Source organism: Oncorhynchus nerka, linkage group LG14, assembly GCF_034236695.1.
Source record: "Oncorhynchus nerka isolate Pitt River linkage group LG14, Oner_Uvic_2.0, whole genome shotgun sequence".
Taxonomy (NCBI): Eukaryota; Metazoa; Chordata; class Actinopteri; order Salmoniformes; family Salmonidae; genus Oncorhynchus; species Oncorhynchus nerka.
The window spans coordinates 60,361,820-60,378,729 of NC_088409.1; the positions used below are offsets into that span (position 1 = coordinate 60,361,820).

General features: G+C 47.0%; 1 protein-coding gene across 2 annotated transcripts in view; it reads left to right on the forward strand.

The window, feature by feature from the left end:
- The first annotated feature begins 15,445 nt into the window (after positions 1-15,445).
- The window catches only part of LOC115141592 (unconventional myosin-Ic-like), a 53,869-nt gene continuing 52,404 nt past the window's right edge, over positions 15,446-16,910 (forward strand). The window contains exon 1 of one of the 2 annotated variants that reach the window (XM_029680609.2): positions 15,446-15,921. In XM_029680609.2, coding sequence (XP_029536469.1) covers positions 15,832-15,921 — 90 coding nt within the window. In that variant the 5' untranslated portion in view covers positions 15,446-15,831. The remainder of the gene's footprint in view (positions 15,922-16,910) is intronic. The other variant, XM_029680607.2, reaches the window with a different exon arrangement.

Sequence of the window (16,910 nt, forward strand, 5' to 3'; positions counted from 1 at the left end):
CTCCGACTGGGGCGAATGTTCATCTTCCAACAGGACAACAACCCTAAGCACACAGCCAAGACAACACAGAAGTAGCTTCAGGACAAGTCTCTGAATGTCCTTGAGTGGCCCAGCCAGAGCCCGGACTTGAATCCGATCTAACATCTCTGGAGAGACCTGAAAATAGCTGTGCAGCGACGCAGCAACTTCCGGGTTGGAGCGAGCGGTCGCATCTGCACTCGGTCCGCAGGTAGTATTACATTTCATTACATTTCATTATAGTACAACGGTTTGATTTGTCTAATCTTAGCAATTTTTCTTCTTAGCTAGCTACATAGCCGTCTTTGTATCGTAGATAATTGCGTAATTATCGTATTTCGTCGTCCTAACGCAGTCTACACCGCCCTGCAGCTAGCTAGCTAGCTAACGTCTACCGTTAGCTAGTCCACCGTCTACCGATTAGCAGCACAACTTACACTCAACTGAACGACTTGATTAGTGTAGTGTTAGCTAGCTACATAGTTGTCTTTGCTGTCTTCGTATCCAAGATAATTGTGTAGTTTAGAGTGTGTAGTTTTAGAGTGATTATCTTAATTTACCGAGGTTAGCTAGCCAGCTATTCGTCGTCCTTAACGTAACAGAACTTCCGCACTCAACAATCCGGTCGCATTTCGCCGCTCCACAGGTAGTATCACATTTTTCATTTCATTACAGTACAACGGCTTGATTTGTTTGATCGTAGCTAGCTACATAGCTAGCTACATAACCGTCTTTGTATCAAAGATAATTGTGTAGTCTTGAGCGATTTCCTAGGTTAGCTAGCCAGCTATTGTCGTTCTTTTAACGCAACGTAACGTAAATCAACACTGCTAGCTAGCCAGCTAGCCCCGAATAGCAGCACAGTAGCACAGTAGAAACCATTACACTCAACGGAACGACTTGATTAGTGTAGTGTCAACAACGCAGACACTGCCAGCTAGCCTACATAGTCAACAACGCAGCCTCTGCCAGCTAGCCTACTTCAGCAGTACTGTATCATTTTAATCATTTTAGTCAATAAGATTCTTGCTACGTAAGCTTAACTTTCTGAACACTCGAGACGTGTAGTCCACTTGTCATTCCAATCTCCTTTGCATTAGCGTAGCCTCTTGTGTAGCCTGTCAACTATGTGTCTGTCTATCCCTGTTCTCTCCTCTCTGCACAGACCATACAAACGCTCCACACCGCGTGGCCGCGGCCACCTAATCTGGTGGTCCCAGCGCGCACGACCCACGTGGAGTTCCAGGTCTCCGGTAGCCTCTGGAACTGCCGATCTGCGGCCAACAAGGCAGAGTTCATCTCAGCCTATGCCTCCCTCCAGTCCCTCGACTTCTTGGCACTGACGGAAACATGGATCACCACAGACAACACTGCTGCTCCTACTGCTCTCTCTTCGTCTGCCCACGTGTTCTCGCACACCCCGAGAGCTTCTGGTCAGCGGGGTGGTGGCACCGGGATCCTCATCTCTCCCAAGTGGTCATTCTCTCTTTCTCCCCTTATCCATCTGTCTATCGCCTCCTTTGAATTCCATGCTGTCACAGTTACCAGCCCTTTCAAGCTTAACATCCTTATCATTTATCGCCCTCCAGGTTCCCTCGGAGAGTTCATCAATGAGCTTGATGCCTTGATAAGCTCCTTTCCTGAGGACGGCTCACCTCTCACAGTTCTGGGCGACTTTAACCTCCCCACGTCTACCTTTGACTCATTCCTCTCTGCCTCCTTCTTTCCACTCCTCTCCTCTTTTGACCTCACCCTCTCACCTTCCCCCCTACTCACAAGGCAGGAAATACGCTCGACCTCATCTTTACTAGATGCTGTTCTTCCACTAACCTCATTGCAACTCCCCTCCAAGTCTCCGACCACTACCTTGTATCCTTCTCCCTCTCGCTCTCATCCAACACTTCCCACACTGCCCCTACTCGGATGGTATTGCGCCGTCCCAACCTTCGTTCTCTCTCCCCCGCTACTCTCTCCTCTTCCATCCTATCATCTCTTCCCTCTGCTCAAACCTTCTCCAACCTATCTCCTGATTCTGCCTCCTCAACCCTCCTCTCCTCCCTTTCTGCATCCTTTGACTCTCTATGTCCCCTAACCTCCAGGCCGGCTCGGTCCTCCCCTCCCGCTCCGTGGCTCAACGACTCATTGCGAGCTCACAGAACAGGGCTCCGGGCAGCCGAGCGGAAATGGAGGAAAACTCGCCTCCCTGCGGACCTGACATCCTTTCACTCCCTCCTCTCTACATTTTCCTCTTCTCTCTCTGCTGCTAAAGCCACTTTCTACCACTCTAAATTCCAAGCATCTGCCTCTAACCCTAGGAAGCTCTTTGCAACCTTCTCCTCCCTCCTGAATCCTCCTCCCCCTCCCCCCCTCCTCCCTCTCTGCAGATGACTTCGTCAACCATTTTGAAAAGAAGGTCGACGACATCCGATCCTCGTTTGCTAAGTCAAACGACACCGCTGGTTCTGCTCACACTGCCCTACCCTGTGCTCTGACCTCTTTCTCCCCCTCTCTCCAGATGAAATCTCGCGTCTTGTGACGGCCGGCCGCCCAACAACCTGCCCGCTTGATCCTATCCCCTCCTCTCTTCTCCAGACCATTTCCGGAGACCTTCTCCCTTACCTCACCTCGCTCATCAACTCATCCCTGACCGCTGGCTACGTCCCTTCCGTCTTCAAGAGAGCGAGAGTTGCACCCCTTCTGAAAAAACCTACACTCGATCCCTCCGATGTCAACAACTACAGACCAGTATCCCTTCTTTCTTTTCTCTCCAAAACTCTTGAACGTGCCGTCCTTGGCCAGCTCTCCCGCTATCTCTCTCAGAATGACCTTCTTGATCCAAATCAGTCAGGTTTCAAGACTAGTCATTCAACTGAGACTGCTCTTCTCTGTATCACGGAGGCGCTCCGCACTGCTAAAGCTAACTCTCTCTCCTCTGCTCTCATCCTTCTAGACCTATCGGCTGCCTTCGATACTGTGAACCATCAGATCCTCCTCTCCACCCTCTCCGAGTTGGGCATCTCCGGCGCGGCCCACGCTTGGATTGCGTCCTACCTGACAGGTCGCTCCTACCAGGTGGCGTGGCGAGAATCCGTCTCCACACCACGTGCTCTCACCACTGGTGTCCCATCAGGGCTCTGTTCTAGGCCCTCTCCTATTCTCGCTATACACCAAGTCACTTGGCTCTGTCATAACCTCACATGGTCTCTCCTATCATTGCTATGCAGACGACACACAATTAATCTTCTCCTTTCCCCCTTCTGATGATCAGGTGGCGAATCGCATCTCTGCATGTCTGGCAGACATATCAGTGTGGATGACGGATCACCACCTCAAGCTGAACCTCGGCAAGACGGAGCTGCTCTTCCTCCCGGGGAAGGACTGCCCGTTCCATGATCTCGCCATCACGGTTGACAACTCCATTGTGTCCTCCTCCCAGAGCGCTAAGAACCTTGGCGTGATCCTGGACAACACCCTGTCGTTCTCAACTAACATCAAGGCGGTGGCCCGTTCCTGTAGGTTCATGCTCTACAACATCCGCAGAGTACGACCCTGCCTCACACAGGAAGCGGCGCAGGTCCTAATCCAGGCACTCGTCATCTCCCGTCTGGATTACTGCAACTCGCTGTTGGCTGGGCTCCCTGCCTGTGCCATTAAACCCCTACAACTCATCCAGAACGCCGCAGCCCGTCTGGTGTTCAACCTTCCCAAGTTCTCTCACGTCACCCCGCTCCTCCACTCTCTCCACTGGCTTCCAGTTGAAGCTCGCATCCGCTACAAGACCATGGTGCTTGCCTACGGAGCTGTGAGGGGAACGGCACCTCAGTACCTCCAGGCTCTGATCAGGCCCTACACCCAAACAAGGGCACTGCGTTCATCCACCTCTGGCCTGCTCGCCTCCCTACCACTGAGGAAGTACAGTTCCCGCTCAGCCCAGTCAAAACTGTTCGCTGCTCTGGCCCCCCAATGGTGGAACAAACTCCCTCGCGACGCCAGGACAGCGGAGTCGATCACCACCTTCCGGAGACACCTGAAACCCCACCTCTTTAAGGAATACCTAGGATAGGATAAAGTAATCCCTCTCACCCCCCTTAAAAGATTTAGATGCACTACTGTTCCACTGGATGTCATAAGGTGAATGCACCAATTTGTAAGTCGCTCTGGATAAGAGCGTCTGCTAAATGACTTAAATGTAAATGTAATGTATGTAACCTGAGAGAGCTTGAGAGGATCTACAGTGAAGAATGGGAGAAACTCCCCAAATGCAGATGTGCCAAGCTTGTAGCGTCATACCCAAGAAGACTCGAGGCTGTAGTCTCTGCCAAAGGTGCTTCAACAAAGTACTGAGTACTGACTTCAGTTTTGTATTTTTAATAAATGTGAAGAATTTCTTAAATTGTGTGTAGATAGATTAAGGGGGGGGGGACTATTTAATCCATTTTAGAATAAGGCTGTAACGTAACAAAATGTGGAAAGTCAAGGGGTCTGAATACTTTCCGAACACACTGTACTGTATGTGGGCCCACATTACAAGAATGTTGGCTTTGACATGTTTATTAAAATGAAAGGGGACAAATAAGCCTAAAAACACATGAATTGTCACCGTGACACCGATGACAGGTGACTGTAAGACCCTAACTAGGTTACAGGGCCCCCAGTATGAACAGCCACAGTGTCTATAAAGAAAGCCCTATCAAGTCTGGTACGTGAGATTGCTGGGCCTAGTACAGCCCTTTGAGGTGCTGGTCTCGGTTTTGTTCGAACACATGTACGTCTTGAAATCATTAACAACAGTCTAGTCGTTGGAGGTGAAATGTCTGCCTCTTCTAAACGGTCCTTTTCACAATATTCCTCCATGTCGTCTTTCCGAACAAACTCTCAGTTGTATTTCCAGTGTTGATAATTCAAGCGTTCATTTAAACAGTGTTCATTTGAAGTGTTGATTTAAATCTGTTAATAGTGATAACTTTCAAAAATATAAGTATATTTGCTGGTCATTTCTTGATTGTTTCTTTTATGTGAAAGTGTTTATTTTGTCATCTGACAGTTGGTTACCATGTGTCAAACACAAGACTGACTTAAACTAACGCAGAGTGAAATAATCTTTCAGACGGGGCACATGTTGCGCAGAATGACACACAGTCAACGTGTGATTTTGCATCTGCTTTCAATCAATACCATCAGCCGCTGGAGGTGACATCTGCCATGTACAGGTCACATATGCCACGTTCCATTTCCTGCAATACAGAGACACAGCCCATTGTACGTGGTCTGTAAAATGTGATTCAATATAGAATTGTCCACAACTATTTTGTAACAGGATTATACACTTTAAAAGGATTTAGATTCTCACATTTCATCCTTAAACTAGTCAGTCTAACAATTGTTTCTGCTGGGTCGGTGACTGCTGGTAAGGGTTCCTCTCAGGCCATCCACTGTGGTGGGGGGAGCCACGTTACATGATGCCATTTGATTTGGATTTACCTTGAGAGAAAGCAGTCCATCCCTGTCCTTATCAAACTTCTCAAAGAGTCTCCTGTAGAGGTTGCTTCTTCGCTTACACACTCGACAGAAACCTGCGGAGATAGCCCTGTGGAGAGAGGCCTGGCTGGGACACACAGAAAGGCACAAGAGAATGACCTCCGAAGTCCTCGCACTTCCACCAAATGAATGAAAGATAGATCTCACATTCTGAATTGGGGCATATCCATCCAACCCATTCTCCAGCTGTCTGAAGTCCATTGGCAGGTCAAATCGACATATCTTCTTGGATGGACACACCCTTGCCTCCATTGGTTGGTGTTTACCTCTCTGTTATTGGATGAATATGACTGTCAGGATTGTTGAAGACAGTGCCAACCCTTCAGTTAGGATTCAACGTATAATAAAGCAGTCATACAGCTCAGACAACTGTGTGCTTATGCTGTCCAGACTCTCCTGTTCTCTCCTCACCGGTTACAGGGTGACGCAAGAGCAGCTCCTTTAGCACCCCCTGGAGGACAAGACATTTACATTACATTTAAGTCATTTAGCAGACGCTCTTACCCAGAGCGACTTACAAATTGGTGCATTCACCTTATGACATCCAGTGGAACAGCCACTTTACAATAGTGCATCTAAATCTTTTGAGGGGGGGGGGGGGGGTGGGTGAGAAGGATTACTTTATCCTATCCTAGGTATTCCTTGAAGAGGTGGGGTTTCAGGTGTCTCCGGAAGGTGGTGATTGACTCCGCTGTCCTGGAGTCGTGAGGGAGTTTGTTCCACCATTGGGGGGCCAGAGCAGCGAACAGTTTTGACTGGGCTGAGCGGGAACTGTACTTCCTCAGTGGTAGGGAGGCGAGCAGGCCAGGGGTGGATGAACGCAGTGCCCTTGTTTGGGTGTAGGGCCTGATCAGAGCCTGGAGGTACTGAGGTGCCGTTCCCCTCACAGCTCCGTAGGCAAGCACCATGGTCTTGTAGCGGATGCGAGCTTCAACTGGAAGCCAGTGGAGAGAGCGGAGGAGCGGGGTGACGTGAGAGAACTTGGGAAGGTTGAACACCAGACGGGCTGCCGCGTTCTGGATGAGTTGTAGGGGTTTAATGGCACAGGCAGGGAGCCCAGCCAGCAGCGAGTTGCAGTAATCCAGATGGGAGATGACAAGTGCCTGGATTAGGACCTGCGCCGCTTCCTGTGTGAGGCAGGGTCGTACTCTGCGGATGTTGTAGAGCATGAACCTACAGGAACGGGCCACCGCCTTGATGTTAGTTGAGAACGACAGGGTGTTGTCCAGGATCACGCCAAGGTTCTTAGCGCTCTGGGAGGAGGACACAATGGAGTTGTCAACCGTGATGGCGAGATCATGGAACGGGCAGTCCTTCCCCGGGAGGAAGAGCAGCTCCGTCTTGCCGAGGTTCAGCTTGAGGTGGTGATCCGTCATCCACACTGATATGTCTGCCAGACATGCAGAGATGCGATTCGCCACCTGGTCATCAGAAGGGGGAAAGGAGAAGATTAATTGTGTAGTCGTCTGCATAGCAATGATAGGAGAGACCATGTGAGGTTATGACAGAGCCAAGTGACTTGGTGTATAGCGAGAATAGGAGAGGGCCTAGAACAGAGCCCTGGGGGACACCAGTGGTGAGAGCACGTGGTGAGGAGACAGATTCTCGCCACGCCACCTGGTAGGAGCGACCTGTCAGGTAGGACGCAATCCAAGCGTGGGCCGCGCCGGAGATGCCCAACTCGGAGAGGGTGGAGAGGAGGATCTGATGGTTCACAGTATCGAGGGCAGCCGATAGGTCTAGAAGGATGAGAGCAGAGGAGAGAGAGTTAGCTTTAGCAGTGCGGAGCGCCTCCGTGATACAGAGAAGAGCAGTCTCAGACGTGTGCATACAGAGGCTGCTTCCACTGAAACTCAGATGAAACTACATTAGATATTTGAGATAGGAGATCATAGCTGATCCGTTGACTGTATGTATATTGCATTGTGAGAAATAGAAAACAGGTAAGACATTTGTATCATGATGATCCCAAACTGGGAATATGTCTGACCTCACCTGAGTGTCAAATATTAATGGACTGACGGGCAGGAGTTCTGCTGGGAATATATCCGACCTCACCTGAGTGTCACATATTAATGGACTGACGGGCAGGAGTTCTGCTGGGAATATATCCGACCTCACCTGAGTGTCACATATTAATGGACTGACGGGCAGGAGTTCTGCTGGGAATATATCCGACCTCACCTGAGGGTCACATCTTAATGGACTGACGGGCAGGAGTTCTGCTGGGAATATATCTGACCTCACCTGAGGGTCACATATTAATGGACTGACGGGCAGGAGTTCTGCTGGGAATACTTTCCTTCTCCTCACACTCTGTTTTCCTCTTCACTTTCCCCCCCCACCTGAGATCTGTTCATCAGACCTAGGACGGCTGTAGATTATAGTTGACATGTAAAATAGGAGACTGATTTTATCATTAAGCAAGTTGTAAATGGAGTGTACAAGACATTATGAACACCTACTATTTCCATGACATAGACTGACCAGGTGAAAGCTATGATCCCTTGTTGATGTCACTTCTTAAATCCACTTTAATCGGTGTAAATGAAGGGGAGGAGACATTTTAAAGAAGGACTTTTAAGCCTTGAGACAATTGAGACATGGATTGTGTGTATGCCATTCAGAGGGTGAATGGGCAATACAAAAGATTTAAGTGCCTTTGAACGGGGTATGGTAGTAGGTGCCAGGCACATCAAGAATGGTCCACCATCCAAAGGACATCCAGCCAACTTGACACATCTGTGGGAAGCATTGGAGTCAACATGGGCCAGCAGCCCTGTGGAATGCGTTCGATACCTTATAGAGTCCATGCCCGACTAATTGAGGCTGTTCTGAGAGCAAAAGGGGTTGCAACTCAGTATTAGGTGTGTCTAATGTTTTGTACACTCAGTCGATGTATCTGATGTGCACAGTCAATACTTGAGTGATTCCTCTAATGTCCAGTCTATTTGGCTAACAGAAAACACATTTGAATGGAGCCTGATTAAAAGAGGCACTTCGTTCAGCTTTTTGCACTTGTTCTCTTTAATCTGCCTTTCATAACGCAGAGGAACACTCAAAGACCAGGCTCATCAGTGCTGGCAACACTTCTGCATTGGGACAAAAAATATATGCCATTCTTTCATACAATCATTATCTGGTATACTGCAGCACTAAAACATGCCTTTTCAAAAGGTTTGTTGAGTTTTTAAAAATGGATTTGACTATTCTTGATTTCTCAGCTTTCGTACTTCAGTCCTTCTCAAAACACTGTTTTTCCTTCTGTGTGTAATGTGTTGTTTACCTAGTGTGTATGGAGGCTACTCACCTACAGTGGCTTGCGAAAGTATTCACCCCCCTTGGCATTTTTACTATTTTGTTGCCTTACAATCTGGAATTAAAATGTATTTTTGGGGGGGCTTGTATCATTTGATTAACAGAACATGCCTACCACTTTGAAGAAGCAAAATGTTTTATTGTGAAACAAACAAGATATATGACAAAAAAACGGAAAACTTGAGCGTGCTTAACTATTCACCCCCCCCCCCCAATACTTTGTAGAGCCACCTTTTGCAGCAATTACAGCTGCAAGTCTCTTGGGGTATGTCTTTACAAGCTTGGAACATCTAGCCACTGGGATTTTTCAAGGCAAAACTGCTCCATCTCCTTCAAGTTGGATGGGTTCTGCTGGTGTACAGCAATCTTTAAGTCATACCACAGATTCTCAATTGGATTGAGGTCTGGCCTTTAACTAGGCCATTCCAAGACATTTAAATGTTTCCCCTTAAACCACTCGAGTGGATTTAATAGCGCTCAGTGGGATGTTCAAAGTTTCTGATATTTTTTTATAACCCAACCCTGATCTGTACTTCTCTACAACTTTGTCCCTGACCTGTTTGGCACGCTAATTGGTCTTCATGGGGTCGCTTGCTTGGTGGTGTTGCAGACTCTGGGGCCTTTCAGAACAAGTGTATATATACTGAGATCATGTGACAGATCATGTGACATTTAGGTTGCACACAGGTGGACTTTATTTAACTAATTATGTGACTTCTGAAGGTAATTTTTTGCACCAGATCTTATTTAGGGGCTACATGTGCACACAACACCTTTCCTTTATTTTTTTATTTTTAAGAAGTTATATTTTTCATTTCACTTCACCAATTTGGACTATTTGTGTATGTCCATTACATTAAATCCAATTAAAAATCTATTTGAATTACAGGTTGTAATGCAACAAAATAGGAAAAACACCAAGGGGGATGAATACTTTTGCAAGGCACTGTAGCTACTACCTCTGTTTGGCTTAGGCCTACAGTTGCTTAGTTGCTTGTAGTCTTCTTGAGCTGTACATTGGTGGATTCTGGTTTTAATTGTTGGTGTGTGCTTTCAATCTTCTAACTTCAGTGGAGGCTTTAGAGGTGTGTGTACAGTAGATATACCATGACGACATCATTCATTTCCCATTCATTTTAAGACTCATTTGAGTGAATAAAGCTGTGTTTTTATCTGAAACCGCCAGAGGGCAGCAATTGCTAGCGCAAGATAAAAAAGATTAGCTCTAATTGGCACGAGTTTGGCCCCATTCAAAGTTAAGGCAAAAATAACCAACCGTAGGGGAAATGTAAGATTTTTTTTTTAAAATACAGCACCAAAATACAGTGTCATCTAATTAAAATACACATTTTATTAAGTACGTTCTGAATATTTCTAGGGAAATGTAGTGTGAGGACAGTTCTTTGGGCTGGTGCTTGAGTGGTAGCCTATTTGGCGTCATGTGCTTTCCTGTGGAAACGGCGCTGCTGAATCCTGCGTTGTCGGAGGCTGATAACTGCTTTTGAACAGACTGAAGGAACAAACGGCATGGAAATATTAGGGATTTCCTTTTTAGTGTTAAAAATAGGAATGGCTATTTCCAGTCACCCCTGGGAGATAGCGCTAGCTTATTCCTGTTAGTTACTTCAGTAACTAGGAGGGGTGCGTCACTTGAGTGGGTTGAGTCACTGATGTGATCTTCCTATCTGGGTTGGCGCCCCCCTTGGGTTGTGCCGTGGCGGAGATCTTTGTGGGCTATACTCGGCCTTGTCTCAGGATGGTAAGTTGGTGGTTGAAGATATCCCTCTAGTGGTGTGGGGGCTGTGCTTTGGCAAAGTGGGTGGGGTTATATCCTTCCTGTTTGGCCCTGTCCGGGGGTGTCATCGGATGGGGCCACAGTGTCTCCTGACCCCTCCTGTCTCAGCCTCCAGTATTTATGCTGCAGTAGTTTATGTCGGGGGGCTAGGGTCAGTTTGTTATATCTGGAGTACTTCTCCTGTCCTATCCGGTGTCCTGTGTGAATTTAAGTATGCTCTCTCTAATTCTCTCTTTCCATCTTTCTTTCTCTCTCAGAGAACCTGAGCCCTAGGACCATGTCTCAGGACTACCGGGCATGATGACTCCTTGTTGTCCCCAGTCCACCTGGCCGTGCTGCTGCTCCAGTTTCAACTGTTCTGCCTGTGTTTATTATTATTTGACCATGCTGGTCATTTATGAACATTTGAACATCTTGGCCATGTTCTGTTATAATCTCCACCCGGCACAGCCAGAAGAGGACTGGCCACCCCACATAGCCTGGTTCCTCTCTAGGTTTCTTCCTAGGTTTTGGCCTTTCTAGGGAGTTTTTCCTAGCCACCGTGCTTGTACACCTGCATTGCTTGCTGTTTGGGGTTTTAGGCTGGGTTTCTGTACAGCCCTTTGAGATATCAGCTGATGTACGAAGGGCTATAATAATACATTTGATTTGATTTATATTTTTTAACCTCTGCCATATCCCTCCTTGCCCTTTCTCGTTGTCATGCCCACGTGCCCTTTACTCACAGATTGGCCCCTGACTCTCACTCTCACACAAACAGGATGCGATTCCCTATCTACTTCCTTTAAAGACTTCTCTGTCAGTGACAAGTTGTGTCCACGCCTAGTTCAGGAACACTGGCCCGTCGTGTAGGAGTTCTCCCACTGCGCCTGGCTCACCTTGACACACACTACTGTAACAGCTGCAGGTTCTGACACACACACACACACACCTCATATCACCCTGACAGTGTGAGTGGATAGGACATGAAAGATAGTTTAGACCAGCATAGAGAGAAAGAGAGAGAGAGAGAGAGTTGGGCCTCCTTCACCTTGTGTGTTGAAGGATGGACAGCATTGAGAAAGCGGAAGTGTGTGTAGAAACGTTCAGCCAGGAAAGGACCTTGAGCCTGTCTTCTGTTAATTAATAACTATCTTCTGCATTGTTTTTGGAAACTCACAATATCTTATCCGTGATCAGTGTAAACAACAAACTATATCCTTGAGCTTGAAAACCGTCTCAGAAAAGTACACTATTAGCGATCTTACTTTCAACGAACCACACCATATAAAGGCTCCAGGCTCTGATCAGGCCCTACACCCAAACAAGGGCACTGCGTTCATCCACCTCTGGCCTGCTCGCCTCCCTACCACTGAGGAAGTACAGTACCCGCGCAGCCCAGTCAAAACTGTTCGCTGCTCTGGCCCCCCAATGGTGGAACAAACTCCCTCACGACGCCAGGACAGCGGAGTCAATCACCACCTTCCGGAGACACCTGAAACCCCACCTCTTTCAGGAATACCTAGGATAGGATAAAGTAATCCTTCTCACCCCCCCCCCTCCCCCTTAAAATATTTAGATGCACTATTGTAAAGTGGCTGTTCCACTGGATGTCTTAAGGTGAACGCACCAATTTGTAAGTCGCTCTGGATAAGAGCGTCTGCTAAATGACTTAAATGTAAATGTTAAATGTAAAGGCTTTATAGGGCATTCAATAAGTCTTCATAAACAATATGTAAATGCATAAGCAAGGTCATGCTACATAGAGGGTAATTCAAAAGGTCATTACTTTTGGTGTTTTGCCAAATGAATCTTTTTTTCATGTCCATTTCTGGTTCTGGTTGCCTTCTGTTACAGTTCTTACTCTTCCCAGTATGTTTCAGGGACGTCAGTGTGTGTTCTCTTCTCTCTTCTCATCCACAACAGTCTGCTAGGCTGAGCCCGGGCTGAGATCTTGCTGCGTCAAGGCCACTGTTTCCTGTTGATGCCCAGATATCAGGAATTCCTCGGGCGCATGTCACAGGTCAAAGGATGTGTGTCACTGTCACTTCCCATCTCAGCAGCCCCCAGACACTGTAGGAAGACATACACCAAGGGCCCACTACCACCACATGTACAGTGCTGCGGAAAGTATTCAGACCCCTTGACTTTTTCCCACATTTTGTTACGTTACAGCCTTATTCTAAAATGTATTAAATCATTTCCCCCCTCTCATCAAACTACACACACAATACCCCATAAATGACAAAGAGAAAAATGTTTTTAGACATTTTGGCAAATGTATTAAAAAGAAAAAAACTGAAATATCACATTTACATAAGTATTCAGACCCTTTACTCAGGAACTTTGTTGAAGCAACTTTGGCAGCGATTACAGCCTCGAGTCTTCTTGGGTATGACGCTACAAGCTTGGCACACCTGTATTTGGGGAGTTTCTCCCATTCTTCTCTGCAGATCCTCTCAAGCCTAGTCAGGTTGGATGGGGAGCGTTGCTGCACAGCTATTTTCAGGTCTCTCCAAAGATGATCGGGTTGAAGTCCGGGCTCTGGTTGGGCCACTCAAGGACATTCAGGGACTTGTCCAGAAGCCACTCCTGCATTGTCTTGGCTGTGTGCTTAGCGCTGTTGTCCTGTTGGAAGGTGAACCTTAACCCCAGTCTGAAGTCCTGAGAGCTTTGGAGCAGGTTTTCATCAAGGCTCTCTCTGTACTTTGCTCCGTTCATCTTTCCCTCGATCCTGACTAGTCTCCCAGTTCCTGCCACTGAAAAACATCTCTGCATCACGATGCTACCACCACCATGCTTCACCAAAAGAATGATGCCAGGTTTCCTCCAGACGTGATGCTTGGCATTCAGGCCAAAGAGTTCAATCTTGGTTTCATCAGATGAGAGAATCTTGTTTCTCGTGGTCTGAGAGTCCTTTAGTTGCCTGGCAAACTCCAAGTGGGCTGTCATGCGCCTTTTACTGAGGAGTGGCCTCCGTCTGGCAAATCTACCATAAGGCATGATTAGTAGAGTGCTGCAGAGATGGTTGTCCTTCTGGAAGGTTCTCCCATCTCCACAGAGGAACTCTGGAGCTCTGTCAGAGTGACCACGACCTTTCTCCCCCGATTGCTCAGTTTGGGCCAGCTCTAGGAAGTGTCTTGGTGGTTCCAAACTTCTTCTATTTAAGAATGATGGAGGCCACTGTGTTCCTGGGGACCTTCAATGCTGCAGAAATGTGTTGGTACCCTTCCCCAGTTCTGTGCCTCAACACAATCCTGTCTCAGAGCTCTATGGACAATTCCTTCGACCTCATGGCTTGGTTTTTGCTCTGACATGTACTGCCAACTCTGAGACCTTATATAGACAGGTGTGTGTCTTTCCAAATCATGTCCAATCAATTGAATTTACCACATGTGGACTCCAATCAAGTTGTAGAAACATCTCAAGGATGATCAATGGAAACAGGATGCACCTGAGCTCAAATTCGAGTCTCATAGCAAAGGGTCTGAATACTTATGTAAATAGGGTATTTATGTTGTTTATGTTTAATAAATGTACAAATGTACATGTACAAAATTTTAAAAAAACTGTTTTTGCTTTTAAATCCATTTTAGAATAAGGCTGTAAAGCAACAACATGTGGAAAAGGGGAAGTGGTCTGTATAGTTTCCGAATGCACTGTACCAACAGCCATGCTCTTACACACATATCTGCATGTTCACAAGGCCGTACACAAATGGTGATGAACACACACATCTAGGGAACACTGTGATGGAGGATAAGAAGGAACAGTAACACAGAAGTTACAGAAGAGACTCAGCCCACAGCCCACTACACCACACACACTTTCCCCAAAACACTATTCAACACAACCACAATCAGTTTCTATACATATTCTCAGTCACCCTCACCACAAATCCCACCACCGACTGACCATATTGAAGACCCAAAACATACAGTAATATAGAGCCACGTTTCCTTCGACACTCATACACCCAGACCCATGCTACAACTCCAGACTCAGCAGAACTCAATCTATCATTGATATTCAACCCATATCAGTGTTGATCATTCATTTTGTGCGGTGGCATTGCTGAGATCCCTGGACGTCAGTGGTCCAGGGAGGGCAGTTTTTAAAGGGTGTGACTGAGAGGATGCTGAGAAGATGCTGTACGAAGGAACAAACAGGAACCTTGGGAGGGGTCACAGGGCACTGAGGGCAGTCAGTGTCACTGCAAAGATCAATGGGTTTGTCTGTGTGTGTATATATATATATATATATATACCATTCTGTCACCCCAGACAGAGATATGGTCACAATGTCTCTGCTTCCAGCCTCTGTCTGATGACCCTCTGACCATCTGCCTGTCTACATTCATTTGTGTACCACTTGGGAAGAGGAAACCGAAGACACTAGACACACAAGAGGCACAAGTCTCTTATTTGTTTTTGGAGAGGTGGGGGATGCATGTGGCGTTTACGCGTGTCTCCCAGTTGTACAAGGGGCTTTACAAGTAGGCCGTCATTGTAGAGAAGAATTTGTTATTAAATGACTTGCCTAGTTAAATATAAAGGTTAAATGTAAAAAAGAATAGTAATACAAATAGCCAGGGGAAACGTGAGGAGAGAGAGTGGGTTCCTCTGGTGTTTACCCTGTGAACGTCCGAGACAGGATGCATGGGTCCAGGAGGAAGCCCTGATACCCGGGCCAACCCAGAGTGCATTGCGCCACAGCGATCTGGTGTGCAGGGACATCAATTATACTGCAGGGCCGGCTGTGGAAAGAGAGCCTGACACTGTGACCATCAACACATATCCTTTGCCTGCTAAGGGGAAATTCGCACTAGAGCACTCTGCACAGACGCAGGAAACATCCTTGTGCTTTGACTGTCTTGGCCTCGTTAGATAACTGAGAAAAGAAGCATACATGTAAATCCCTGTATGTGCGGCCAGTAAAATCCTATTTTTCTACTTTAGTTTTAATTTTCACTCTTTCTCTTGACAGTGTAACAGAAACTTCCCTATTACTCTCACTGACGTTAAGGGGAGGAATTTTTACAAACGTGCGAGGGGTGGGTTGAATTCATTGCTACGCCGTCAGAAGGACCTGAGTTAGTGGACGGAGGACAGAGAGAGGGAGAGAGTGAGGGATCGAGAAAGAGAGAAGGAAAGCGAGAGAGAGAGAGAGAGAGAGCGACCACGATGGAGCTGAGGATCCAGTTGATCCCTACTGGTGAGATCATCCTGTCCCCTGGGAATAATGGAGAGAGCTACTGCCACAGCTGCACCAAGGTGAGTCCATCCATTCAACCTGCTCACTCCTCATACACTTGAAATAACTAGCTATCCTAGAGTGGGATTTCCCTAGCCTGGTCCTAGATCTGTTCGTGCTCTCATGCTAACTTTGCCAACCTTGGCAAGACAGCACAAACATGTCTGGGACCAGGCTAGGATCTGCCTGTGTGGAAGTAGAGCTGATGTATCATTTTAGAGGTTCACTGTGGAAGGGGAAAAATTTGTTCACCTTGGCCGCTCACTCTGGTTTTCGCCTGACCACAGGAGGTTGGTGGCGCCTTAATTGGGGTGAACAGGCTTGTGGTAATGGTTTCCATGTGTTTGATGCCATTCCATTCGCTCCGTTCCAGCCATTATTATGAGCCGTCCTCCCCTCAGCTGCCTCCAAGCGGCTCGACTATGTACGGTAAATTTGTTTGTGCCAAATAGTTGGCTTGACAGAGTACAATCGATATCATCCTCATTCGATTTTTACACTCAGTGCCCGCAGTCAGAACACACCTGCTAGGCCATTGATGTCGAGTGCCAAGTGAAAAATGTTACACAGGGCTCATAATGTGCTGTCTACTTCGGTGTGTTTGGAGAGGCGTGAAAACGTCATCCAATGTAAATACAGATTCGGAAAAGTATACAGCAGAAAATGAATGGCGGGAAAGGCAATTTGAATAAACAAATGATAAACAATAAGAAAATCCAAACCAACTGAATGGTCGATTTGCCACTTAAATAATGATATTAACATAGCACATTATCAATGTAAAGAAGGGTGACATGTTTCCCTATGGAATGGGGATTGCACAAGTTCCCGGTGAATGTGAGAGAGTGGTGATCGAGCGGGTGGGACTGAGTCTCCAGTTCGCACAATCTAAGGAATGCAGGGTGTGGGGCTTTAAATCAGACAGCATATGGTGAAACAACAAGGCTGTGCCACAGAAAGCAGTGGAGGTTAAGGGAGTGTTGGACTCGTACACAAACCAACTTTGACC